Source organism: Bos taurus, chromosome 25 (genome assembly GCF_002263795.3).
Source record: "Bos taurus isolate L1 Dominette 01449 registration number 42190680 breed Hereford chromosome 25, ARS-UCD2.0, whole genome shotgun sequence".
In the NCBI taxonomy this organism is placed as follows: Eukaryota; Metazoa; Chordata; class Mammalia; order Artiodactyla; family Bovidae; genus Bos; species Bos taurus.
In genome coordinates, this window is record NC_037352.1 from 34,703,086 (window position 1) to 34,718,708 (window position 15,623).

Genomic DNA, 15,623 nt, shown 5'->3' on the forward strand with positions numbered 1-15,623 from the left:
AGAGCAGCCATCAGGTCCAGCCGCAGCTCCTGGGGGTGTTGCTACAGGAACCCACTTGCCAGTCTCCTGTACCCTCACCATCACAAGGGCACTGGTGTGGCTGCAACAGGTATTTATTCAAAATATGCAAAGCTGAACACGCAGGTGCAAGCCTAACTTAGGAAGATCTGCCAGTGGCCCCAGGGTGGCCATGCCAGGATGGCCCACCGCCAGTTCCTGGCTGAGAAGCCCTGGGGGCCCCTCAGACCAGTCCTTAGGTCTGAAGAGCCTGGGGTGTGGGTGCTCACTGGAGAGTCATCCTCACCTAAAAGCCAGAATATCTTGCTAAAGAAGAAAGCAAAAATCATAGTGCGTCTAAGGGGTTGGGAGGGGGTAACAAACTATCTTGCCCTCTGGGGTTCCCTCTCTTTTAGGGGTTGGGTGGGGCCATGATAAAGGCAGGTGCTGGGGGCTGGACTTAAAGCCCGCTGTCCTGCCAGGAAGAGCTTCCATGCCTTGGGGGGATGGTGATGGATCTGAGGGGAGCCCAAGGGGATCCCGGGACGGCCTGGGGGACCCCAACTGGATTAACCACGGCCAGAATCAGTGGGAACTCAGTGTCATGGCTGAGAGGTCTCTGTCCCCAAGGCTAGAGGTCAGGCTGCTGGGCGGGACCCAGGCTGGGTCACCAGCCTGAGATGGTCTGGTCTGGCCTCTGGAGCTTTCTGGACTTAGGGAGCCTGACAAGGCTGAGACCCTCTTTTAAGGGAGACTGAGGAGACTTTTGGGAACCTCTGGCACTGTTGGGTGGAGGGCAAGAGTCATCTACACAGGGGATTCTCCAGGGAAGCCTAAGTCATTGGAAGCAGCTGAACAAGCAGGGGAACGCAGCCACCACTGTCAAGCCAGGGAAGCCTGGGGACATCACTGCCACAAGTCGCCGGCGGCCACCCCCTTGTCATTCTCGTGGAACTTGTGCAGGTGGTCGGCGAACCTGGGGGCCACAGAAACATTTGCTGAAGCCGAGTGCAAAAGCCGAAAAAGAAAGAAATGTGGGGGGTGGCGGGGGGCAGGGGACATAAGAATGGGTGGTGCGGGGGGCCGAGCAGTGGGCCGAGCGGGGCGCAGGGGTTGCTCACTTCTTGGCGCAGAAGGTGGCACAGTCCCGCTCCATGCTCTCGCTCCATGCCAGCTTGTAGAGCACCTGCCCCAGGGGAGAGACACGGTCAGCTGCCTCGCAGCCACTCCGGCCGTCCACCTGCGGCCCCTGGGCTTGGCTTCCTGACACGTGACGTTTCTTGTGGCCGCAGTCCCAGGTTGAGGGGCAGGGGGGCCTTAGAGATGCTACCTCTCATGCCTACCAGCTTCACAGTTGGTCAGACAGGCCTGGGCATGGAGCTACCATCCCTAACATTGCTGGGCAGCACCAGGACCGGCTGGGCCCTGGGGTCAGAGCTGGAGCCCAGATTGGCCATATAGGGGCCGTCTGGACTGTGGCCTCGCTGGGGTGAGGAGTCCCTGAGGCTGAAGGCTTCTACAGGCACGCCCCCACCCCTGCTGGGCGGACACATGGGCATCACCAGGCCCCCATATGTGCTGTGCCTGGGAGCTAGAATGCCCCTCTGCCCCCCAGGAGGTTCAGCTCAAGGTGTCCCCTGTCTGAGCGGCCCACCTGGCTGTCCCTTAGCAATGACTCTACCGTTAGGCCTCTTCTCCCATCCGCCAGCCTCCCTCCGTGGCCCTTCCCTCCAGCAAGCCCCCCCCCCCCCCCCCCCCCCCCCCCCCCCCCCCCCGGCCCCCAGGGCTGGGCCCTGCATGGAGTCGGACAGGCTGCTGCCCCAGCCAGAGGGCCTGCTGGGTGGGCTTGTCGTCCCCAGAGGCCCCCGATGGGGACAGAAGTGGGCGAGCACAGACTCTGCGCCTGAGGGTGGTAGGTGGGGGGACCGTGGTGAATGTATCTCTGGCCGTGCCTAGATCCTCACTCACCAGGAAGACCAGGAGGTGCAGAAACAGCGTGTAGAAGAAGCCGATGGTGCGGGCCATCTTGTTGGAGAGAACCAGCCGCCCCTGGGGAGCACGCAAGGCGTGAGTGGGGTGGGGCGGGCCTCACCCACCCCCGCCGGGCTCACCCACCCCCGCCGGGCTCACCCACCCCCGCCGGGCTCACCCACCCCTGCCGGGCTCACCCACCCAGGGCAGCAAGGGGCGCGAAAGGCAGGCAAGTTAGGCTGCTCCAGCGTTCAGGCTGGGAACTCGGGGCAGCGGGAATGCTAGGGAATGGCGCCCCCGTGTGGCCACGTCCAGAATCTACCGTGAATAATAGGGCTGTCACGGAGACGGACAGATTCCCTCTTCCTAGGGTCACACAGCCACTCTTGACCGGGCCTGGGAGGGGCAGCGGGGTCCCTGGGGCTTTCCAGACCGGGCTGGAGGACAGGTGACCAGGTGCCCAGGGTCGGAGGCCCAGGCCCAATCGGGGCGGGGGCATGGTGGGGTAGGGGGTCGGGGCGGCTCACCATGCTGAGCGTGGCCTTGTCCCACGGGCTCAAGCTCAGGTATTTCCGCTGCCGCTCCTGAAGGGTGAGGAGGGATGAGGAGAAGACCCCCAAAGGCCCCCAGAGCCCCAGCTCACTGCAGAGAGGGACCCTGCCCTGCTGTCCCTGCAGGGCCCCGGGGTGCAGAGGCTGCCAGGGGTGCCCTGGTGCCCAGTCCCACTCAGGGCCAGTGATGGGAGCTGCTGTCCCCCTCTGCAGTGGCCGATTCTGAACACGGAGGGTCTTCAGAGTGGGCGAGGGAGAGTTACAAACCCCCTCCCCACCACTGTAAGTCACCTGACACAGGGAGGCTCTTTGCCTGTGTGCCTGCCCCCCAGAGTGCACGGGGATGACCGGGTCACGGCCGCACACTCTCACGGGGCTGTCAGCGTCAGCTGGTGTTCCTGGCATGCCAGGCCCATCCTGGTGGACCCCAGGCCACCCCGGAACCAAAATGAGTGTGGGGGCTGCCCTGGTGGTCTGGGGTGTCAAGGTGCAGTGTGGGGGAGGGGTGCAGGGTGAGACCAGGGCTGGCGGAGGGGGGCCAGAGTGAGCCCGAGGCCAGGTGAGTTGGGTGGGCACCCCAGGCTGCCCCGCGGCTGGGCCCACGCACCCGCTTGCTGAAGGAGGAGAAGGGGTCCAGGCGCTCCTCGTACTGGGTTGAGTAGCGCAGCTCCGTGTCGTCACTGCCGCCGCCCTGCAGGAAAGGGAGGAGGAGAGACCCTGACAGCGGACCCAACAGGAAGGCCAGAGCCAATGGACTGCAGCCCGACAACATCACAGGGAGCCTCAGTTTCCTTTCCTGCATGGTGGAGGCGGGGACAGGGCCCCGGGTGACGGTGCGACATGGATGGTGCCTTGTCTCCAGGGGCACTGCCCGGGATCAGGGGTCTCCCCCTGGGATCGGGGCCCCAGTGCCTCAGGACAGGTTGGGGGAACTAAGACCCCGAGGGCAGCTGGAATGTACAAGGTGGACAGGGCGGGGCCCGGTGCAGGGAGGTGGGTCTGGAGGGTCTTCGCTGGGAGACTGCAGGGTGGCTGTGGGGAACAGGCCAGCACCTGGGAGATGAAGGCCGCCCTCCTGCCCTGCAGCAGGCCACAGTGAATGAGAACGTTTGCATGGAGCCTGGGCGCCCTCTGGTGGTCTGAGAACAGCTTCAACTGGGGGTGTGGGGGCCGGTGGCTGCGTCTGGGGCTTGTCCTAGGGAGGCCCCCCAGCCAGTGTGCCACCACTCCATCCTGCTACACCACGCCGTCTCCCCAGGGTCTCAGAAGGCGTTTCCTGCACGAGGTGGTCTCCTGTGAACCCTGGGGGCTGAGAGAAGCCAGAGCGGGCCCTCCCAGCTCAGAATAGAGTGGGTAGTTTTCTATTCCAATCTGATTGATAGGTTTTTGGAATGTTGGACCCAATTCTGATATTTAAAAAATATATAAGTTTTTATGTTTTATGTTTTAAACATACGAATCCCCCACGGTTGTCCAGTATGTTCATCATCCCTAGGGTTAAATGTCCAGATCCTGGGGTCAGCGAGGGAGAGTTACAAACCCCCTCCCCACCACAGAGGAGTCATGTGGGCCTGAGTCCTGTGAGCCGTGCCTCTTTCCGAACCTCATTACTTCCTGGCTGGGGCGTCTGATGAACAAAACTCCATCAGGGCTCCACAGGTTGGGAGGACAGCTGGCAAGCCTGGGACGGGGGGTGTGTGTGTGGGATGGTCTCTGGGGCTCCCAGGCCTATTGCTGCCCAGCAGGTCACTGTCCCCAGCCATCCACTGGGACCACTCCTCTCCCTAGACTGGTTCAGCTTGGAAGCAGGGGGGCAGGGTGGGGGGTGCTTACCCGGCCAGGGTAGCTCTGCAGGAACTTGATCTTCTCAAAGAGCTTGATGTTGTCCGCGCGCAGGCTGTCCAGCTCGGTCTGCAGGGCTTGGATGGTGTGCTGGGCCAGGCGGTTCTCCTGGGGGCAGCCGGGTGGGTGAATGGGTGGGCAGGGCCCGCAGTGGAAGGAGTTGGGGGAGAGGCCTCCATGCTGGCACAGGGTCCCACTCTGTCTACCCCGAGCCCCTGCTTGGCCTGAGCTCATGTCCTGGACCTGCCAGCCTCTGCTCAAAGCCTGGGGAGACCCCACAGCAGGCAGAAGCCACAGTCCTTGGCTCACTTTCTTTTATTCTTTTTTTTTTTTCTTTCTTATTTTCCTGGGTCACTTTCTTCATGTTGTTTGTTTATGGTATCAGCTTAAAATTATTGTTGAGATAAATTTCATATAACATAAACATCATTTTAATGTATAATTCAGTTTTTTTTTACTACATTCACAATGTTTGCAACCATCTTTAATTTGCATATTTAATGTAACATGCAAATTAAATATTTAATTTAATTTCAGAATCAAAATTAATTTTAATTAGTTAATTAATTAAAATGAATTTCAGAATATCTCTATCACCCTAATAAGAAACCCCATACCTGTCCTCACTCACTCCACATGCGTTCCTCCCCCAGCCCTCAGCAGCCACTAATCTACTTCCTGTCTCAGTGGGTTTGCCTCTTTGGGATGTTTTATATAAATGAAACCATACAATATGTGATTTTAATGTTTGCCAACCTAGGGGCAAAGTGACATGTGAACTCATCTTCCAACTTATTAAAATGCTTAAATAGGTGTTTTCTTCACATTGTGAAAAAGTCAAAAGGACAAAAATGTCCGCGGTAGTGTGGCGGTTCCTCAAAAATGTAAAAAATATAACCACCGTATGGTCTAGCAATTCCACTTCTGGGTGTACACCCCAAAGAACCGAAAGCAGGGGCTGTAAGATAATGTGCTCACCCATGTTCACGGCAGCATATTTACAAGAGCTAAAAGGTGGAAGCAGCCCAAGTGTCCATGGACAGATGGAAGGACGAACACAATGCGGTCCGTCCACACGATGGAATATTATGCACCCTTAAAAAGAGGGGAATTCTCACACATGCTACGGCGTGGATGAACCTGGAGGCCGTTATGCTGAGTGAGATAAGCTAGAAACACAAAGACAAATATTCTATGATTCCACCTATATAAGATACCTAGAGTGGCCAAATTATAGAGACGGGATAGAATGGTGGGAGGTGGCAAGAGGGAAAGAGGAGTGAGTGTTTATAAACACTGCAGAGCTTCAGTTTGGGAAGATGAAAAAGTTCTGGAAATGGGTGGTGGTGAGAGTTGCCTAACACACTTAAGGCCACTGTGCTGCATTTAAAAATGGTTAAGATGATAAATTTTAAGTGATGTATCTTTTGTGTGTTCAGTCGTGTCCAACTCTTTGCGACCCTGTGAACTTTAGCCTCCTCCAGATATATATTTTACCACAACTTAAAACACATACATGGTAAAAAAAAAAAAAGTCTAGATTTTTAAAGCTGAAGGCACAGTCTTATAAATACCCCTTCCACCCTACTTGATCTAGTTTGAAGACCTTTTTAAAGGGCTGCCTAGCCTTCCACGTTGACTGTCCCCAGCCGTCAAGGGGCGTGGGTGTTCCCCGTCCACTTTCACGAAGGTAGCTGTGAGGGGAGCTGTCCTGATGGTCCTCCATTTGAAGCCTGTTGCTCTGCAGCCCAGCTCACAGGGGGTCTCACTGGATCTGGCTCACCCCTGTCACTGGGCCAGCATGGGGCCCGGCCTGCATGGGTGCTCAGTGGATGTCGGCCTCCCAGAGTCCTCAACCTGGAAGCCCCATAGGGGAGCTGTGGGTGCGGAGGGAAGGGGCTAGATATTCCACCACCTGCTCAAGCGGTGACTCTTGGAGAAGATGGAAACCCTCTTGGCTCCTCTTTCTACTGGGAGAGAGAACGGAGGACCTGGGCTGGCTCTGTGGGATGGAGGAAGTGGTCTGCAGAGTCCCCAAGGGGACACTGCTTGGGAAAGACCCACGTGCAGCTGGAGTGGTCGCCTTTTTTCCCCCAAATGTTGCCCTGCAGCACGTGGGGTCTTAGTTCCCGGACCAGGGATTGAACCTGTGTCCCCTGGATTGGAAGACAGATTCTTAACCACTGGACCACCAGGGAAGTCCCTGGGCTGGTCACTTTTGCAGCCTAGACTGCCCTTTCCTTACGAGGTCTCTCCAGGAGGGCCACCAGTTGGGTGCTTAGCAGCCAGCACGCTCTCTCAGACCCCACAGAGCACCTTCTCTAGACTGCTCCTCTTCATAGGGTTTAAGACCCTCCTCCCTGGGACCTGCCCCTGCTTCCCACCCCTCCACCTGATTGAGATGTTTCTTCCTGGACCACGGTGACCACCACCAAACCGTCTTCCTGGGCCAAGCCTCTATTCTAAACTGGCTGCCCAAGTGGCCTTACCCTCCATCCTGGTGGTGCTGGTCCCCAGCTTAAACCCTTCCGTCACACCCCAGCCTGGCAGTAGGGACCTTGCCTGGCGACTCATTGCTTTGTCCCTGGACTCCCTTCCGGCTCCTTGACCCCATGTTTCTGTTCACTCATTTGCCTGGAGGGTCTGATTCTCCTTTCAAAGCCCAGCGTGACTTCACCTGCTCTGGGCAGCCCTCCCTGACCGCACAGAACAAACCTAACCCCACTGAGGTCTGTGGTCTTTCTCCCCTACACCCGGGTGTCCTCCGCCCTGTCCTCAGGTCCGTGGAGTGTTGCAGAGGGAGGGACACAACTCACCGCCTCCAGCTCCTGGTTCCGGGCCCGGAAGCGCTCCCTCTGGCTGGAGATGATGGACAGCAGCGAGTCCACCTGGCCCTCGGGGAGGGAGCTGGCAGGCGCTGAGGGACCTAGGATGGAGGGACAGTGGCTTGGGGGTAGGGGAGGCCCAGCCCAGCGGCGGGCCCTCAGGTCACCAGCTCCGAGGGGGCTCTGGTCGAGTGCCATGGGGCGGAAGCAAAGGGACACTGAGGGGACTGGGTGGCTCTGCCACCGCCACTGTGTCCTGGCCTCAACACCTGGGGGGCACCTCTGTTCCAGCCCTTGGCTGCCTCTCATGGCTGGGCCTCACCCCCACCAGGGAGCTGATCAACACCCACCAGCCTGCGACAGGCCCCTGGCAGGGCTGAGGGGGTCAGGGTTCCCACGGTGAGGGTGTCAGACTGAGGTCTAGAGGGGCAAGTGGGGGGCTCACCCTTCTTGTGAGTTTCTGCTGCCTTGCTGGCCCGGGGGCCTGGCTCCTCTGATGGAGGTGTGTGCTCTTTAGGGCCCAGGTGACCCCACCTCTGCTCCTGTCCCCCTCTCCTGCCAGCCCATCACAGCATGGGCCCCTCCTCACCATAGAACAGGGCGGTGGCCTCCTTGATGGGCTCGGGAATCTTCTCCAGGCCGAGCTCGGCTGCGCCCTGCAGGTGGGAGGGCGAGGTCAGCGGGGCGCCTCCACACTTGGCAGTGAACACAGCCATCCAGGGGGCCAAGCACACAGAGGGCAAGAAGCGGGTGGGGTGGTCTGGCGGCAGGGGCTGGACACAGCAGTGGCCACAGGAGGGCCCGGAGAGGGTGCCTCACGTGGGCCACCAAAGCGAAGGTGGTTCACCCCGAGGCTGGAGTTCAGCGTGGGGCTCCCACCCAGCCACTTGGCCCTGACAGGCCTCGGAGGCTGGGTGACCCCAGGCCTACCAGCCAGCCTGCCATGTCACCCCAGTCCAGCCCGTTTCTCTCCCTGGGCTCCGTTTCTTTGTCTGTAAAATGAGGTGGGCGATGTGATAATAACCCCTGAGGATCCTGGGACTCCAGCCTTCCCTAATCTCAGGGCCCGAGGTCCTCTAGCTGTGAGATGGGTGGGCAGTCCTGGCCTTGCTTCTGCCCAGAGCTCCCAGGGCCGAGGGCCAAGCCAGCGCCTGGAGGCAGGGGGCTTTGTGCCCTTAGCCTGTGGCCTGGTGCCCCGAATAGAGGCTTTGTGGTGAAGTGAGCAGACAGACCCTGGAGGTTGTAGGTGACAGTCCCTGTCAGGCTTAGTGTGGGCCCAGAGGACACCGGCTGCCCAAGGATGGGCCGGCTTGGTTGGACAGTCAGCGTTTTGTGAGGCTGAAGGAAGCCTGGGCAGGCGGGGCGGGGGCGGGGGCGGGGGTGGGCTCACCTCGGCGTCTGGCCGCTGGATGGACTGGATGGTGCTGAGGTCCTGCTCCAAGCGGGCGATCAGCTCCCTCTGCTCAGCTGCCGTGGCCGTGAGCTCGGTGACGTGGACCTGCAGCTCCGCGCAGCGCCCTGGGCCAAAGGAAGACGTGGCCGTCAGAGGGACCTGAGGTGCGCGCCCTGCCCTGTGCCTCCCAACACACAGCCTGTGCCCCTGCCCAGCACTAGAGCAGCAGGCAGGGGCAGGGCACTCCTGGCGTGGGAACTCACTCTGCCCAAGAATTCTCTAGGTTTGGGAAGGAAGGAGCCCAGGTCAGAGATTTAGGAGAAATGCCCCCCACCCCCCACTGAGCCCCAGCACCGCAGTGACCAGCCCCTCTCCCTCTGCAGGCCTCACGCCCCATCAAGCAGGGCAAGGAGGCTGAACCCATGGAGCCCCGAACTTCCTCCAGGGCTGATGCTCTGCGATAAGGACCAGAGGGAGGCCCCGGCGGGTAGGGAAGCGGGGAAGGTGAGGGAGGTGCAGTGGGCGGTACAGGGGGGCAGGTAGACTCCCCTCAGACCCGACGGGAAGGGGTGCTGCCTCTGGAATGGACCTCAGACTTGCTCAGCCCCTCCCCCAACAGGCTTCAGCACACGTCAGGGATGGGGCGGCGCCCCCGGGACCTCCCTGGTCCCCAGTCCCCGGGGCCCTCTCCCCTGTCCCAGCACCAGGTGTCGTCTTTACAATAAAGCAAATCCCGAGTAGTTCTATGTGGAGACTTCCCTGCGCTGGGGGAGGGTGGGAGACATTTATGAGTCTCCCCGTGGGTGCCTTCAGCTGCTGTCGACAGTGGGGACAGCAGTGGCCCAGGAGAGGGCAGGCCTGGGTTGGAGGAAATCAGTCCTGAATACTCATCGGAAGGACTGATGCTGAAGCTGAAGCTCCACTACTTGGGCCCCCTGATGCGGACAGCCGACTCACTGGAGAAGACCCTGATGTTGGGCAAGATTGAGGGCAGGAGGAGAAGGGGGTGAGAGAGGATGAGATGGTTGGATGGCATCACCGACTTGACGGACGTGAGTTTGAGCGAGCTCCGTAAGAGGGTGAAGGACAGGGAAGCCTGGCGTGCTGCAGTCCCCGGGGTCGCAGTCGGACACGTCTGAGCGACTGAACAACAGCAACCCTACTTCTGGTTGGCTGTGTGACCGGCCCTGTGTGGGCCGCACTTACAGAATAATAAACCCTGCTGGTGGCCGCAGAGACGGTAGCCCAGGCCGGAGGCCTTTGAGGGTAGATGGTACGGCCACCAGGGGGCAGTGTGGCCCCAGAAATGTCCCAAGGCCACGGGCCGCGGGCATGGAGACACCCCTCACTGTGCGGCCTGCTCACAGGCCAGCCTCGCCCACACCTGCTCCATCTCCTAATAGGTGCCGGGTGCACACCAAGCTCTTCACACATCTCACCACGGTCCGATCGGTCGGATACGATGATGATTTTACAGACGGAACTACCAAGGTTTCCCGGCCTGGGACCAGACCCTCCCAGGGTGTGCACCCCACACCGTGATGATGCGCTCCCCATGCCAGGGTTCAGGCCCCGAGTGGACCTGACCCGTCCGTCACCACTGGGCCCCCTCTTCACCCGGCGGGTAGGTGGTGCTGCCTAACATGAGGGGTCTGAGACAAGGCGGGGAAAGAGGCCACACCTGAGGGCAGGGCTGGGGCGTGGAGGGAGGGCTGTGGGGGGCAGGTTTAGGGTCTGGCCTTCAGCCTGCAGGCCCAGAGAGACCCACAAAATGCAGCGCCCCCTGGGCTGTGCAAGGAGGCCTTGGTGAGCGTCGCATACACTTAGGAGGGAGGTGGATGGGGCTTGTGGTGAGGGGTAGGCAGAGGGTGGCGTGATTAGTGGTGAAGGGCTTGGACCGAGGGAGGGGACAGGTTTGGTTCTGGGCACTGGGCGTCCAGAGGGACGGCCACAAACAGCAGCAGGTCCAGAAATGGCTCTGAGCGGACAGGCCTCGGGGGATGAGCAGGGTGGGGAGCCCAGAGAGGGCTCAGGTGGGCAGCCGCCCACCCTGAGGGGCAGAAGGGACAAGGCGGAGGCTGGGGAGCCTGTGAGGCAGCCCGGTGTCGGGCCCACGAGGTGTGCGCCGAGCGATTCCGAGGGGACCCAAGCGCGGCCGGAAGGTTGGACAAAACGCTGGTGAGATGATCCCACAGCCAGGTCTGGGGGAGGAGCGACTCGCAGCTCCAGGAGCCATCTGTGGGCGCATGTGTGCCCAAGTCTGGTGCCCTGGGGGTGGGCACGCCGGTCCCTTCCCATGGAGGTCCCTGACGGCAAGCCCTCTGTCTTACGCGGTTCCCCCAGACAGCGGGGGCCAGGCCACGGCCGCTGCCGCCAACGTTCCCGGACACTCGGTGAGCCACCGAGGAGACCTCTGGGTGTGCAAGGCTGAGTGTGTGGGTGGCTGTTCCCCAAGAAGTGTCTCTGGGTGAAGCTGAGGGCCATCCTGGCAGGCATGGAGGTGACTGCCCAGGAGGCACAGGGAAGAAGCTGGGCAAAGGCAGGGCGGCGGAGGCGATGGGGCAGGGGGCTACCAGAGGGCCCTGGGGGGCGGCGGGAGACCTGCCACCCCTCCCTTCCTTCTGTCTCCTCTGCTGAGGGTGGAAACACAACAGACTGAGGTTTTGGGATCACATCGCTGAGTGGCCACTTGGTGTCAGGGGAGGGTCCTGAGCTGGAGTCTGGCAGGCCTGGGCTTGAATTTTGGCCCTGCGGCATGGCGATAGAAGGTCCTGGAAAGACCCGTGATCCCCACTGTCGCAGAGAACACACGAGGGTGGGCCTGTGCCTGGAACTGGCCCCCCAAACGGGGAAGGGGCGAGCGGCTGTGTAGCTGGGCTCTGGCAAGTCTGAAGTGCTTAGTGGAACACCTAGGGGGGTGCACGTGGTGGAGAGTGGGGCCCAGGGGTCTGAGGCTGGAGGTGCAGGTCAGGGAGACATCCAGGGGTCTGAAAAACGCCTGGACAGGACTTCTGCGGATGTTGACATTTTCTGGGGTGTCCCTGGAATGACCCAGAGAGGAGATGCAGGAAGCAGGGCGAGATCAGGAGGAAGCATGTTAAAGCCCCAAGTTGAATCAGGACCATCCGTGAGTAAAGGGGGGTCACCGGTATCTCAAGAAAGGCTGGAGAGTTTGGTCAGGGTGGTGGTGGAGTGAGGGGTGGCAGGGGTGCAGAGGGGGGAATGTGGGGACAAGCCCACTCCAGACGGACACCAGATGGGGGTGGGGTGTGTTGGAGACAGGGGGTCGTCAGGAGGGTGCTGCAGGACATAGTATGTGCAGCCCGGAGGAGACGGTGCATCTTGGAGGGGGCGGGGTGGGGGCGGGGATGTGTGGAGAGAGAACCCCTCACCTCTGAAATGTTGCACCCGTCCAAGGTTCATGGGACCTTGCCTTGGGAGAATCCGGGAAGGCCTTCTAGGGCCTTCTAGGGCATGCGTTTCACAGAGGGGAGAAAGAAAGCAGAGTGACTTTGACGATGGCAGGATGATCAAGGGCAGAAACTTATCCCAATCTGAGTCGGGGGGCAAGGCCTGGGGGCATCACATCGGGTGCTTTCCTGAAGGTGGGGGGGACCCCTTTATTCAGTCAGCCACAGGCAAGCCAGGCGGGAGCTCTGGGAGGGCTGGAGGGGCTCTGGAGGGCTCTGAGGGGCACTCGGCTGCCAGCACACCCACCCCCTCCCCGCTCTGTGCCCCACAGGCGGCCAGAGACGGTGCCTGAGATGCCGCGCCTGGCTCTGCGGCCAGGGTGTTCCCCAGCAGGTCTCCTCCATGTCCTGCAGCCCTTGCTTCTTTCCACAAGCTCACAAGCACGCTTTTCTCCCATCTGAAATGCACCCCCCTGCCATTCCCTGACTCCATGGCCCCTTTCAGCAAAACTCCCTGAAGAAGCTGCCTAGTCTCAAGCGTCCACTTCCTTAAACCTTCTCCGCTATGCCAACGGTACTGGCCAAGGTCACCGATGACCTTGCACCTCGCTCTGTCCTTGTTTCTCAGCCCTCATCTTACTGACTCATCAGCACTTGCTCCCAGGGCACCATCCCGGGCCTCCTGCCCCCTGCTGGCCACTCCTTCTTGGTTTCCTTTGGGGGTCCTCCTCCCCTCTAAGCTTCCAACGCTGCTGCACCCGGGGTGCTGCCCCTGCATGCCTTTCTCTCGGCTCTCATTCACTCTGGCCACCTCTAGTGACATTTAGAAGCCGACGACCCTCCAGTGCACGGACATCTCCAGTGCACTCCTTTTCCTGGGCTCACCCTCCAATGGTATCTCAGACTTGACAAGTCCAAACTGAAGCCTGACTTCCTCACCCCCTCAACCTGCTTCACCCCAGCAGAAGCCCCTGGCACACGGCCCCAGGAGGCAGTGTCCTCAGGGCTGAGAGGCAAGGCCACGCTTCAGTGGCTCAGACCGAACCCCTGGGGCCCTCCCTGCCCTTCTCTATCCCTCCTGACAGGTCCTCTGTCTCATGGCTTGTTTTTGGCTTTCCCTTCCATATAGATCCAGAATCCAGTTGGTTTCACCACTGCCCCGACCTGGTCCAAGTCACAACCTCCCACCTGGACTGTGGCCGCAGCCCCTGCTTTCCCCTCTCCTGCCCTCACCCTTAGAACCTAGTCACGAAGCAAGAGCCGGAGAGCCTTTTAAACAGTGAGACCAGACCACCCTCCCTTTAAACCCCATCAGCCCCTGCATCCCTCGGAGTAGCAGCAGCCAGAGCCCCAGCAGGCGAAACCTGCCGCGCCTCCCCCTTGCCTCTCTGACCTCATTGCCACCCGTCCCTCCTGGTGGTCACGCTGCTCCAGCTGTACTGGTTTCCAGGCACGTTCTGTGCACAGGACCTTTGCACTTGCCGCCCCCTCTGCCTGAAATGTTCTTTCCTTGGGCATCTGCATGGTTCATCCCCTTGCCTCTGTCAAGACTGTCTACATGTTACCTTCTTAGTGAGGCCTATCCTGACTGCCTATTTATTTTTTAAACAATTATTTGTTTATTTGACTGCACTGGGTCTTAGATGCAGCAGGCAAATTCTGAGTTGTGGCACACGAGATCTAGTTCCCTGACCAGGGATTGAACCCAGGTCCCCTGCATCGGGGTTGGTCACGGATTCTGAGCCACTGGACCACCAGGGAAGTCCCTGTGTGTGTGTGTGTGTGTGTGTGTAGTCGAGTTAGTTGTGTCTGACTCTGCAACCCTGTGGACTGTAGCCCACCAGAATCCATGGGATTCTCCAGGCAAGAATACTGGAGTGGGTTGCCATGCCCTCCTCTACGGGATCTTCCCACCCCAGGGATCAAACCCACGTCTCTTGTGTCTACCTGCATTGGCATGTGGGTTCTTTACCACTAGCATCACCTGGGAAGCCCTGGGAAGTCCTTGACTACCTATTTACAACTTTAACCCCTCCACGTGTCCTTCCTGTCCCCTTGCCGTGTTTCTTTCCCGTAACACTGATCACCGTCTAAGTGGCCGAGTGATTCATTTATTATTTCTGTTGTCTTCCTCCCTCACTGGAAGTTCAGCTTCTTGTCTGTCCCTGGCTGTACCCCCAGCGCCCAGAGCAGTGGCCCACGGTGAGCCCTCAGTGTGCTATCAGCTGGAGGACCCGGCCTGGTGGAGAAGCACTGTGGCCTCCCTAGAGGACTCGGTGGGAGCCTACACAGGGGTCCTCAGGCTGCAGGGTCTCCCAGGGGGCAGAGGCAGCAGGAGCCTGGCTGGGTCAGCTGGCCTCGGCTGGACCCGCCTGGTTCAGGCTCAGGCCTCACCCGGGCCCCTCCAGGCTGTGCCCTGGCATTGGGCCTGCCTGAAGATCTGCCAGAGCGGAGCCCCAGGGCGACCCTACACCCTCACCAGTGGGTGTGTACTTGCTGGTAGCCTCCAGGGGGGCGGGGGTACTTCCTCCCCGGCTGGGGCCCTGTCACTCCCAGCATGGTTGGAGACACTCTCAGCGACATCTGAATTTCTTCTTGGTGTTATTCACAGAAAAAGCATCACCTGGTGAGACGTCACCTCCACACCTGGCTTTGTTCTTACCAACGGTATGGTCATCCCCACTCCAAATGCCTTCCCTCACTTACACCCTACCCCAGCACCGAGGCTTCCTGCTCCACTGACCCGCCACATCGTCGCCCTGCTTCTGGGCACGTGCTGCCCCTCCATTTGGGTATCCTCGCTGCCTGTCCATCACAAACGCCTCCTCCCACTTCAAGGCCACACCAGGCTGGAATCTGCTAGCCCTTTTGCAAGTCCCCACCGACGTCACAACAGTTCTCCCCAGTCGTCTGTGTTCTTACCCTGGCTCCCCACGTGCGGACCCACAAAATGCATGCCCCCCGCCCCCCGCAAAGCCAACAAATAGGGCCATGGAAGAGGTAGCAACACACCCCAAGGCTGCCACATGAAAGCCCTTTAAAACACAAGCTGTGGATGAGTCACTCATGTTAATAATATCACCATGTCACCTTACGTGGTATAAACCTGCCATTCCCCAGTGCATCAAATAAGGTACAGTTTTGTTCAGATCCACTTAACCAGAGAGAAAGGAGAAAAGTTGTGCACAGGGAGGCTGAACACTGCTTGCGTGGGGACAGTGCCCGACTGCGGTCGGCACATCCTGCTTGTTTCTCTGCCTCTGGTGCTGGCTGTTCACCAAGACAGGAGTTGGCGCTACAAAACCACGTGCAATTGCAGTTCTGCTTAATTAAATCTCACTGCAAGAGCAGGGAGAGCTTCTGGGTAAAAAGACTTTGTGTTGAGTGCTTTTCTTTCTTTCTTTTTTTTAAAAAACATTTTATATCTTAATTTAAAGGATTTTTTAAAAGTAGGAGTGTACCTAAACTAGCAAACAAAAAATGATTGCAGTTAGGTTTTTTCAGTGCCAAACTGGGACAGCCTTACTGGTTTTACGTAATTTCTCCCGTGGCGGGAGATGGGCAGACATTTGTGGGCAGCTCTGGACACTTCCACATCCGGGTGATGGAGGAGATAGGCTCAGGAGGGCCTAGC

At 59.5% G+C, this 15,623-nt stretch overlaps 1 protein-coding gene across 4 annotated transcripts in view; it reads right to left on the minus strand.

Annotated features, from left to right (window-relative positions):
• Positions 1-95: 95 nt before the first annotated feature.
• CUX1 (cut like homeobox 1) overlaps positions 96-15,623 on the minus strand; it is a 349,421-nt gene continuing 333,893 nt past the window's right edge. For all 4 annotated transcript variants that reach the window (XM_024985277.2, XM_024985276.2, XM_024985274.1 and 1 more), the window contains exons 15-23: positions 8,577-8,704; positions 7,776-7,842; positions 7,178-7,287; positions 4,353-4,469; positions 3,127-3,210; positions 2,496-2,552; positions 1,966-2,046; positions 1,119-1,183; positions 96-973 (exon numbers count right to left, since the gene is read on the minus strand). In XM_024985277.2, coding sequence (XP_024841045.1) covers positions 904-973; positions 1,119-1,183; positions 1,966-2,046; positions 2,496-2,552; positions 3,127-3,210; positions 4,353-4,469; positions 7,178-7,287; positions 7,776-7,842; positions 8,577-8,704 — 779 coding nt within the window. In that variant the 3' untranslated portion in view covers positions 96-903. The remainder of the gene's footprint in view (positions 974-1,118; positions 1,184-1,965; positions 2,047-2,495; positions 2,553-3,126; positions 3,211-4,352; positions 4,470-7,177; positions 7,288-7,775; positions 7,843-8,576; positions 8,705-15,623) is intronic.